The sequence below is a fragment of the Passer domesticus genome, chromosome 11, assembly GCF_036417665.1.
Source record: "Passer domesticus isolate bPasDom1 chromosome 11, bPasDom1.hap1, whole genome shotgun sequence".
Taxonomy (NCBI): Eukaryota; Metazoa; Chordata; class Aves; order Passeriformes; family Passeridae; genus Passer; species Passer domesticus.
In genome coordinates, this window is record NC_087484.1 from 14,078,604 (window position 1) to 14,090,963 (window position 12,360).

Below are 12,360 nucleotides of genomic sequence, written 5' to 3' on the forward strand. Positions count from 1 at the left end.
GATTGTTTTAATGCTCTTAAGGTTGTCACCTCTGAAATCCAGCGCTCTAATTAATGTCAGGGAAAATCAGGAGAAGAAAAATGCTTAATGGAGTGGTAATGCAGCCCATGCTGGTTTGTTTGCAAAATTGTTCAAAGCCTTTTGATGGCAACAGTTATATTTTTACTGAGTTCTCTGCAGCCAACATGTTACTTTTTTAATATCAGCCACACAATCAAACTATTTCTGAATGGGTATTAATATCTGCATTTTTGTCTTACTAATTATACAGCTTTGCATCCTGTTTACTGCCAAATTCTCCAGGCCAAGTACATGAACTGAACAAAATGGTGGTATTTTATTACATCAAGAAAATCAGATACCAGGTGGAATGAAAGTCCATTTTGTCTCTTAACAGCTCTGTACTGGTTTGGGCAAGGGTAGCATTAATTTTCTTCACAGTAGTTAATATGGTGCTGGAAACAGCCCTGGTAATTCAGGGATATTTCAGGTATCACTGAGAAGCACTGACACAGAGCCAAGGGGTTTTCTGCTCCTCAGCCCACCAGCAAAGGGGCTGAGAGTGCCAGGACAGCTGACCCCAGCTGAGCCATTCCAGAGCAAGAGAAGCTGGGGGAAGAAGGATTCTCACTCTTACCCTTGTCCCATTCTCTCCCCCATCCCACCAAGGAGGAGGGAGAGAGGGAGTGAGCAGCTGTCAGAGTCTGAGCTGCTGCCTGGGGTTAGACTCAACAAGCTCTCAAAAATGGGGCATGAATACTGCAGAAAATGCAAGCAGAGGAGGAGGATTGTTGATCACTTTCCTGCTACTGGAGTTACTGATTTCCTAATCCAGTGACTTCCAAGGACTGTTTTAAGATGCATTCTTACAGAGCACAAGGATGCTATGTTTCAGCAACTGAACAATTGATTATACATTACGCACAAAAAGTAGATTTGTAAAGGAAACACTCATATCTTTCAGAGCCTCAGGTGCTGCACCAAAGGTAATTTCCATTTCTCAGGCATAGGAACAGACTGTATGTCCAGACAAAAATAACTGGCATATGTCTTTTTTGCATGCTGCAAACGTGATGATGGACAGCAGAGTCTCTCCTGGTAGTTACCCTGAAGAGTGCTTCATTGCTCTTTTCTGCTATAATATATAAAATATCTGAAATAAAAGACTTAATTATTGAACACCACAGATGGTAGTGGTAGCCATGGTAAGGAATTTTAAATGGACAGAGGCAGAGAAGGAGGAAGAGAGTGGAACCAAAGTAAAGTTTCAATTTAAGGTAAAAATAGAAAATTGTTGGGAAATTTAACTAATTCTTATCAAAATAGGAACTGATGGAGGACAGATAATTAATGCACCAACATGTATATTCCAATAAAAAGTATCCAGCATTTTTAGGTCTGTCACTAGCATTTTTTCATGGGTTCTGAGTTTCATTGTGGAAATTGTTTAATTACTGTTGTGAGAAGGCAAAGTTTAATCTTGAAACTTTTATGAGTTAAATCTTTGTCACTTAATTTCTGTAAAAGGCCTTTGTGAGAAGCTGTTATTACAGAAAAAAAATCATGGAGCCTTTCTTTTGGCTTCAGTGTTGCTTTTGTCTTTCCGTTTCCTCTGAAATAGTTCTAACACTCCCCCTTTCAAAATACTATTTTAAACTCCAAGTTCAGCAGCAGAAATTCTGTTGATTAAGACGTTTTCACCAGACTTTGGTTCAGCACTGATTTCTCACACCCATGCTAAGGAAATGTGTGCACCATGCAGCTGTGTGCAGTGCCCACACAGGTGGGTGCACACCAAGCTCCTGCTGCAGGAGGCAGGGGGAGCCCAGCAAAAAGGCAGTCGTGCTTCAGGACACACTCAGCTCTCAATCCATACTCCAATTTCAGTGTTTCTCAGCATTCTTGCTTTGCCCTTTGTCTCAGTGTGTGCAGGTTCTGGTTTCACAGTCCTGTCCTGTCCTCACCAGCAGCTGTGAGACTGCAGAGTCTCACCCCAGCAATGGCACAGCTGCACCACTGCACTCAGTGCACCACACTCCTCGTGTCAGCGTGCTTCAAAAACTAATGCTTCCATTACACATTCGTGCCTATATACATCTTCATTTTCCTTGGACATTGTGTCTTCTCTGTTCATTCCTTCTAAATGAACTTCAAAGGATTAACACTAGACTAGTACTTCCCTGTAGCTATTAAGTAATGTAATTGCAAAATGATTTTATTCTTATAATGCTTTCCACAGCAGTCCTTCAATCATTCTGAGCTTTTTGAAGTATTTCATAATTTAGAAATAAGGGGCTATACTATTTTTTTAGTCAGGAAAGTAGATGGTAGGGCTCACTTGTTTAGCTTGCAGATTTCTAAAATAAAATTTAAATGGAGAGTAGTACAGGTCAATATTTTAGAAAATATTTCATTCCTCTGCCTCAAGATATCCCATGATATATAACACACAATATATGAGCCTGACCCTGGTTGAAAAATGGATGTGATCGAACCAGCAAATCAAAATGAAAAATCTGGGATGACTACACAATTATTGTTATACTGGGAACTGGAAATTATAAATTAATGTTATGGTTATTAATCTTATAGCTATATCATCAAGCTGTGACACATGCATGATAAATTGATTCTTATACAGTAGAATCTAATTTGTGCATTTTCTCATTTGCCCTGGAGTATATCATTCCTGACTGCTGAGCAAAGCTGTAATAGCAGAATACTAGAGTAAGGTCAGTGTTAATAGAGATGTTTTCATTTGCTAAGTTCATTACACAGTATTTACTAGTAGGCTATAAAAAAATCATAAATAACTTAAACACTTGTTGAAATAAATTAAGAAAGTACATCTTGCATTTATTGCTTGTTATCTTGTTTTATAATTAACAACATTTTTTAAATTTTGAATGATCACTCAGTCTGAGAAAGGTTCCATGATGTACATGGGCATTTAATGGTCATCTCACTTGGACCTTCTCTCTCTACAGCTGTTTGAAGTGACCAGATACTCAAATAAAAAGAGATTCATTTACCTACAGAAATACACTCAAGCATGTGGATGGGGATTGACTTGTATGTGTGTATGTGTTCATTTGATGCATACTTCAAAGTCACACAGGGACTCAGTGTAAAGGCACCAAAATTGCTGCCAAGCTCCTCTGATTTTTACATAGTAAAGACCTGCATTATGAAGACAAAAAAGACAATAGACCTTGAAGGAAAAAATTGTTGGAGAATGTAATTTTTGTTCCTTTGCTGGTTTTCAGAGCCCTTTGATTTCTCATCATTATAAAGCAAAAAAGCTTGTGATAATAAATTACTGCTGCTTCCTCACCTTCAGCAATTCTTGTCTAGACATTTGTGATGTTTTTGCTTTTGTCACACCTGCCTTCTTATTCAGGGGCTCACAGGAGAGCAGAGTTTACCTAGCAGGAAAGCTTTTCCTCCTTTTCCTCCAAAAATAAATAAGCAGCATATTATGAATGAGGTACCCAGGATGAGTCCAAAGATCTGGTCTCTCACTGGGGCAGTTTTGTGCTACTTTTCTATTTAGGACATAGCAAGCATGAATGTCACCAACTTCATTTTCTTTAATACTGCTGACAAAGTGCATTTATCCTCATGCTGTTCACTTCTCCTATCTGTTTGCTGTGATTTGTCTAGAATCTGTCATCTACCTCATTGCTTTTTTAAAATGCTGTGAGCAGGTCTTGTGGACACTTTCAGAAGGGATCTACCAAAACATTTCTGTCTGCAGTTCTGAGCACCGTGAGCCCAAGGCAGTTTGGTGCCTGATGGGCTTTAGTTCCCTGAGCTGACAGTATTCTATACAAGGAAGATATTCTGGGCTTTCAGTTCTAAACTGTGGGGTTTTCTGTTCTTTATTCATTTGTAATGTGCCAGGCTGTGTCATGCAGAGCAGGCAGACTCCTGCCAGTGAGGAGGGAGAAGGGATACTTTGGCTTCCAGGTCAGAAAGAGACCACAACCCTTGTAAGCTCTATCCCTGCCACTCCCAGGAGCACAGGATGAAATCTAAGCCTAATTAGGAAAGCAATAGGTAAGAAGATGGCATTTGCCCTGCTTTGCAGAGACAGATGACAACTGAGCTGGTCTGCTGCAAATCCCTTACTGGAGTCAGGCTTGGGTCTGCCTAATTTAGGGGCTGCTGTAGGTACAGTGTTCCAAGGCAGTAAGAAAAAAAGAACAATGTTTATGTTTTAGAGAAAAGTACACATTCTAGCAAGGCATTAAGCTGAAACCAAAGATCAGTTGCATAAAATGTGGATAGTGGAGTCTAATTGCTAAGGCAGAGGTTCAGGATAAACAGGGTAAGCACTCTTAGCATGTCCAGAATAAAGGCTGCTATATGTCACCATAGGAGTTCCAGTGTAAATTGAATTCAGCAATTCATTTGGGGTTACAAAAGTGCAACACTGAAGCCCAGGTCTCACTTGAAGCAGCCAGGTGCAATACCAATGAACAGTCCTCAGATAAGGGCCTAAAAAATCCCCTCAGCTCCATCTTTCGTTGCTTTCTGTCACTTCAAAACAAAATCAGCCTCAGACAACTCCAGAGATAAAAGCCTCATGAACAAAGCACGAGCTCTGGTTCTGCATTGGTGCAGGTCTGGTGTGAGAAGCCTTAAATCTTTACTTTAGTATCAAGAAGATGATTAGTCACACTTGATACCCTCAGTGAAAGCAGCCTGGATAGGGAGATTGTTGCCACTGGGTGTATGCTCTGTTTCTGCAGCAATCTGAGGCAGACAGAGTCTCATTTCTTGCCACTCACACGTTCAGCTGCATCCCAAGAGATGCTGTGGAGATTCTGACATAAATATGACTCCAAAGTAAGTGTTATCTGATTTAAATAATTTCTCTTTTACCCAATGCTCATTGTTCCTTTTTCCACACATTTCCCCACCTCTGATGAAGGACCAGTTCCTGCTGTTTACTGAGAGATTTCAGGATGTTGTGCATCTTTAGAGAGGCATCCCAGAAGCCTTGGAAACCTTCGAAGTTGGGATGAAAGCTGGTCAGTTTGCTTACAGGTCTTTTGAAAGGAATCTATACTTTTTTATCTATTCCTTTGCTCCTCCAGAAGGTAGCAGTATGGGGGTTTTCTTTTTCCAAATTCCCTTTTTTACCACCAAAAGACCTGACAGTTGGAGAAAAATGTCTATTTTAATCTCTCAAATTAGCAAATTCTCAGGTTTTGATTGTGGCCACTCACTTCCAGGTTTGCATTAAAAGAATATTGCACATGCAATGTTCTTCTTTGACATTCCTTTTTGTGAAATTATGTAAAAGAAGATTTTGTCTATTAGTGACAATATAGGAGCTATTTTCAGATTAGCACTATCAGGAAAATACTGATGTACAAGTTCCTATATAGTTGCTACATTTTTTATATTACTAGCTTTAGACTCAACAACATTTCAACTACATATATTTGTAAAAACTAATGTAAGAACAAGTTCTCTAGCTCTATTAACAGCTAACAAGCTGTCTCAATTTCTGTTATAAAAAAAAGAGGTTGATCTGTAGCTGAATGTTTACTAGTGATATAAGCATTTTTTTCTGTGAAGTGTCTCATCTTTTGTATTAAGAGAAGAATGTCAGTAATCTGTTAATAAACACAATGAGCTGTATTGCATTTAACAATTTACCATCTGTTTCAACTCAAAACATTCCCTGCTTACTTTAAGTTAGCACTTTGTTCTGCAATTGTGGTACTGTCTCAGTAATTGCTGATTTTGCCACTTAAACAACTAATGAGTGTCTGAGCTGTCTCCAACAGCCTGAAACTGAGGACAAGTAAAAGCTCCACCTTGCTTTATCTGCCTCCTGCATCTACTGGATATTTTCTGTTTACAGCTCCAGTATTGCCATATTTGCTCTTACCTGCTTCTCTGTGAAAGCAAGCCCACAAAAACAACCTCATTCTGTGCCACACTCAGCTCATACAGTATTTTTCTACCCAGCTAACTTGAAAATCCAGCTTTAATAGTGCTACAAAGAAATCCAGATTGTATTTTCCTTGTAACTAAAGAGTTCTGTGTTTGCCTCTTTAGGTACTTCTCTTTCCTTTTCAGTTAACATGTAATTGATCATTACTCTTAAGTAATCATTTTTATGGATATTCATTACAAACAATTTTCTCCAAGCCTTTTAATGAACTATTCATTGTGAGAGTCATGGCTGGTACATATTAAGCTTTCAATTGTAGCAACTGAAATATTCCACTGCATTCCCCCAGTCTTCCCTGGAAACAGGGTATCTGGTTTCTACACTTGCATAATTGCATGGTTCAGTTCATTTATTCTTATTGCAAAATCTGATTTAAGCCATTTTATTCTTCATGACACTCTCTCGGTTTTCTCACTACCCATAATTAACAGTTTCTTAGCAGTCAAAACCAGTTTATAATCACAGTAGAATTTAATAGTCAATTTTTAAAATGCAAGACTTGACATCCTGATGATTAATAGAGAAGAAGCTGCATCAGAAACTCTTATCTCCATTTCAGTTACTGAGCCTGGAGCTAGTGATTCTCAGCAGCATTAATGTTTGCCTATATTTTTAACTGAAATGACATTGTTTGAGCATCCCAGCGCATATTATTAATGCCTTGAGAATTTTTTAATTCCCCAGATCAGTTCTGCACAATCAAATACAGTTACTGAGAAAAAAGAAATAGACACATTTATGAGAGTAATTAGACCTCACAAAAATATAAACTTCCTGGAATGTATTTCAGCAGTGACAATCTCACCACACCCCACAACATTTACCATGAAGAAAATTCTTAGTGTAGCTAGGAAAAAAAATCAAAACAGACTTAAGAAAATAAACATAAAAAACAAAGGCACACTAAAAGTTCAGTGGAATTTCTCTTGGCTAAAGAGTCAGTGTTCCATAGAAGCAGTACAGGTAAATTTAAAATATAAAGAGAACCCAGAAGGAAACAAAATGTCCACAGTGGTTTGTGGGGGAAAACATATATTTGTTTCCTTGTTTTCTTTCTGATGACACACAAAGTTGTTCTTTGTGCCAAATCAAATCAGAAGTATTTACTCCATACTTTTTTCTTCTATTAAAGGCTTATTAATGCCAGGCCTCAGTTCTTCCCAGAAAAAAAAAAAAAAAAAAAAAAAGAGAGGGGCTTGCAAGAAAATGGGATATTTTTTGCCAATATTTGCTTGGTTAGCAATATAAGGAGGGTCTAAAGAAAAGCATGATAAGGTAATGATTAATTTAACTGGTACATGAGAATTCACAGATCCCCCACACACAATCTCCCTCAAATGAAATAGTTTCAGCATTGTCTAAATTTTTACTTTGATTTGTTTCCTTTCCTGTGCTGTGGTTCAGGGCAGGAGGATATTTTATCTACCTCAAGGGCCCTCTTGCTGCTAAAATTCAAACATTTATAGATTTGGATGAGCCTGTCAAAGAACCTGTCGAGGCACCAGTGCTTGAGACAACTGACACTTGTTCAGTCTGCTCCCATCCCTTTTCCTGGGACTCTGAAGCCTGGCCTGCCCCAGCTGATGCTTTGGAAGGAGCAGATTGTTTGTGTTGGGTTTGCTGGGCTGAAGGTGCAGTGCTGCAGACCCTGCCCCCTTACTGAGCCCCTTCTTGCTGGCCCTGTGAAGTCAGGAGTCACCATCCTGGAGAAGATGGAGGGAGCTTTATCCAGTTTCCAGCCTAGGACTGGGGGAAAAGAGATTCTCTTCACCATTCCACTTCATGCTCTTTGCTTCCAGTGGAACTGCTTTATGTTTCAGTTCATGCTTGTTTAACCCCATAAATGCCTCAAAAGCTGCAGGACAATCACATCACAAGGATGAATAGTGCCTAAACCTGGACAGGCATCTTTCTGCTTGCTTTGTTGTCTCAGACTCATCAGTTCAATGTCAGTGCATGTGAGCAGCCTGTGAGCTGAGAATTATCCAGCAGTGTGCAGAGCAGCCCATGAGGAAGCAGAACTGGCCTGCTTGCTCTGGGCAGCACAGCTTGCACCTGCCCAGCATCACTTTTAAGCAGTGTGCTGTTGTTCACCTTGACATTGTTACACACTGCTTGTGATAAGATACAATCAGGCACAGACTGAAATTATTTTACCCTGTTGCAGTCATTCTGTACCAAGTGATCTCAAACCATTTAAATGTAACAACTTTTTTTTTTTCCTTTCCTATTCAGTCCCTGCCAAATTCTTTCAAACAGTCCAAATTCCTACATGTTACAATTATGTTAGTCCTACACTTACAATTACTATCAGATTATGGTTGGATCATACCATGTATTCATTAAAAAAGTTTTCTACAGCCTTTAAATTTCCTAATACACAACAGTGGAAATGCTATGAAAGCATGATTGTCCTTAGAACATATATCTCATATTTCTTTTCTTATAAAAAGCTATTAACAGACTAATTTGGTTTTTTATGCAGCCTTTTGCAAGCCTAAGTAAGAAAACAGAAGCAGCTAACTCTTTTTATTTTTTAATTTCAGGTATTGTTGCTGTCCTTTTCTGTGGAGTCACACAGGCCCATTACACCTACAACAATCTGTCACCAGATTCCAAAATGAGAACGAAACAGGTAGGACATGGAAATAACTGACATTGTGTCTGACACTGGTGTGAGGAGTAACAGTCACTGGAATACAACTGGATGGGATTTCATCAATGCAAGGCAAGAGGCTTATGTCTTCATCAGGGGAGAGGCTGGAGATTTTGCCAGGAAAACAGTAACAGTTACCAGGATAAGCAAAAAAATAAGAATATAAGAATCTGTTCTTCTCAAGAGACCTGAAATGCCAGACAGGTATGGAGATAACAGCTTACACACAACTTCCATACAAAAATGCTTCAAAATTAAGAAAATCAAAGAGCTCTAGTAAGTAAGACAGAAGTGGTCTGAAAGATTGGATCCCTGTAGATTTTTGCAAAGGGATTGTATAAACTGCAGTCTGGCCCACAGCTTTAAGCAATGACATTGTTTCATTTCTGTTTCATTAAAAATTGCCATAATTAGAAAGATAGAGGGTTTGGGGTTTGTTTTTTAGAGTGTTATTTAGAGTTTAGAAATGTGAAATCTGATCTGGTTTTTGTTTGAAGAAGTGACTAGTACAATTGTAATTATTTTTAAAACGTGAGGCTGTTCTCAGATCTATGGCATTGCAGTGTTCAAAATACTTTTCAGCATGAGTAATTTTAGACAATCCTGCCACTACCTAGAGCCTGGTAGAAGTCATTTAAATGCAGTTGCCTTCCCTTTTAACGTTGACTCATATGTCCCAAGAACCCCAGGTTGTAGGAAATCTATCTCCTGGAATAAAATGGAAACTTATGGCCCAATACTATAATTTTCATGATGCAGTCTCATAAATTTTCAGCAATTCCTTTCTTTTAAGCCTTGGAAATTTTACGTAGAAAAATTCATCGCTTCTTGCACATCTCAATTTAATCAAAAATCCAATTTTCTATCAAAAACAGCTTGATAAAAAGAAATACTGGCCACAGTATCAGTTCAACTGTTAGAGTCTCACAGATTTTAGATCACAAAAAAGTTTCTGGTCACTACTCCCATAATAAAGTGTTAGCTATTGAACAGGATAAGTATTTTCAATTGTATTTCTTCATAGCAGCAGAGTCTGATGCTTTCAGAAAGTATTCCAGCAGAGAACTAACCTTTCTCTGAGAACTGCATTGTAAGGGAATGACATTGAAATCTGCCATAGAATTGTTTCTGTTCTGCAGAAAGACTGAATTACATATGCCATTACTTTCCTTGCATATAACTTATAATTTGAATAGAAGGTTTTTTCAGGGATTCATCTGCATGTTTTAATGATGCATAGCCTTAGAGAGAGACAGAAAAAAAACAAGGTTGTGGTGTTTTTAATTATCTATGAAGCTTTTCAGCAGCACAATCAACTAATATTTTGTTTAAATGCATCCTAGTTTTGTTCATGTTTACTCTGTTATTCCCTCCTATTCAACAAGTGCAAAACAAAATTGTGAAAATAAAGCAAATTTACCCTTGACCACACAGAAAAGGGATTATGTGTTTCTCTATGGAGCTAGGAGTTTTATGCACACTTTTCTATTCTGTTTTTCTCTTCCCCATAAGCCCTTAATCCTCAGCCTCCTTCACAATATGGTTCAAACATTGTTGTTGAATTCCTTTGAATTCTTTTAATTTATTTCCTAATCCAAATATTACCCTTTCATATACAGCTGTTTCAGTGAGACCTGCACTGCCTCTTTCTTTCTCTCCTCCCAAGAATTCTCTTCAAGCAAATTTAATAAGCCACACACTTAGCATTCTCATAATCATATATAAATTCAGTGCATCTTCAATGAATATTGTTGCTCAGACAGTTGGCTTTGCTCCCAATCTAAGTCATTTTTATTACTCATTACTGGCCAAAATCAAGGGCTTTTCAGTTCTTTTATAGAATTATTCCAAAGCAGTCTCTCTCTTTTGTCATAATATGACAGATCTTTCAGAAAGGAGTGCTGAACTGTAATGCACACTGACAAAACAGTGAGTTAAGGCTGAAGCTGAAGCTAACAAAAACTATGGAAATTAGATTTAAAACTGTAAATCAGATTGCAAAATTGTGTTAGCTGTTTTTAAACACACTCTTTCTTTACTGCTTTGCATAATTTTCTTTACATTTTTTACTTGCTTTTAAAATTTTATAGCTTGATGGTAAAATCCAGTATAGAGTGATAGAAAAGGTATTTCTGACCCTGGTGCCAAGTTCTGCCTTTCCCATAATACATCATCCTTTGCTCTAAAAAAAATTTAAAGTTTCTCTTCAGTACTGATATAAAATAAGAACTTATCTACAGTTCTTAAATGAGAATTTAAGAACATCTATTAAAAATACCTGTTAAAAGATACCATGTAATTATTAGTCCCCATGTATCCTTTATTATTCTGTCAATCATTGTTTAAGATTCCGTGAAAGAGAAATATTAGATTTCAAGCATCTGAAACTTACAGAATCTGAAACTATAAAGCAACACTAATCATTTCATAAATAAATGAATTATTTTAACACTTTCATAAGAAAAGTAAGATTTAAAAAAATAGTGAAAATGGAGGCTTTGGATAGTTTTCATTCAATGCAATTATCCCAATTTTCAATAGGTATTTATAAACATTCTCTGTGTTTTTACTGTCAATTTTTGAACATGGGTGATATTTTATGGAAGTAATTTTAAGTCATCATCATTGACCTGACATCAGCTATCATGATTTTAAAGAGTGAGATTGACCCTGCCCTCCCTGGCAGCAAGGTTAGGTCTAACACGAGTGCTCCTGAATTTCAGGCACTTAAAGTTTAATTTATCCAATGTATCTTTAGTGAAGGAGAAGATGAAACTGCTGAGATCTGATTGAAAGCTATTTGATTCTGAGCAGCTTTCTCCAGAATTATTTACAGCTGCTATCTCCCCTCACGTTATGCTGCAGCCAGACACTTGCTGCTAAATCTTGGGACTCTACAGCTCCAATTTTACATTAGGCTTCAGATGTACAGCTGGGCTGGCTTGATTTGCTCTGCTACAAGTAAGTCAGAGGCTGGGCAGGGTGCTGTAAGATAAATAGAAATCCCTGTTTTTTTTAAAAAATGGGCAGAGTGTAAATCCCTACAGGTCACCTCTAGAAAAGGATTCATGGATAAGATTGTGTTTTCTACAGGAAGATAAGACATTCCTTGTTCTGTTTTTCTCCCTGCCCTCTATCACTTTCACTCAAATGCCAAGCTAAGACCAGCACATTTTCTAGTGGTGGAGTACTGACTAATGGCCATAAATATTATCCACCATACTTGACTTGTATTTTTTTCTGGTTATGTTCCTTTAACTCTGGGGAACAACTGCAACAATGAGAGTGGGGCAGGGCAATAGCTCTCTTTGGTTAAATGTGCAAGGGTATGAAAAATTCTCTTTGCAGACAAAATAGTGCAAGCAAGTTACAAATTCTGGAAAGGGAATTCTGAAATGCATCACCTATGGAAGAAGAGCCAGGAATTACAAGACACAGGAATGTCCAGCCAAGAAGGGAATATGTCACACACTGCCCTGCCTGTCTCCATTCATTCCCCAAGCTAAGCCTTGTTATCATGGTCACCTCTGAAACAGGTGTGTCTAACTTTTGGTGAAGGTTGTTTTCTCAAATCAGGTGTAGTAGCCTTTCTAATCACATGAGGAGTTAAACAGTTACTCACCTGTTTTGTTGTTCCTGATAGCAAACCCATGAAGGGAACAAGCTGCCTTAGGGGCAAGAGCTCCTGGCCTGATTGTTCAGCTGCCCTGGGCGTGCTGTGTGCACAAGATTC

The 12,360-nt window shown here is 38.0% G+C and overlaps 1 protein-coding gene and 1 long non-coding RNA gene across 2 annotated transcripts in view; one reads left to right on the plus strand and one right to left on the minus strand.

The window, feature by feature from the left end:
• Positions 1 to 12,360, plus strand: part of SLC9A9 (solute carrier family 9 member A9) — a 176,530-nt gene that overhangs the window by 71,983 nt on the left and 92,187 nt on the right. The window contains exon 9 of the mRNA XM_064385801.1: positions 8,518 to 8,606. Coding sequence (XP_064241871.1) covers positions 8,518 to 8,606 — 89 coding nt within the window. The remainder of the gene's footprint in view (positions 1 to 8,517; positions 8,607 to 12,360) is intronic.
• The window catches only part of LOC135278914 (uncharacterized), a 63,314-nt gene that overhangs the window by 49,940 nt on the left and 1,014 nt on the right, over positions 1 to 12,360 (minus strand). The gene's annotated exons all lie outside the window — the stretch shown is intronic.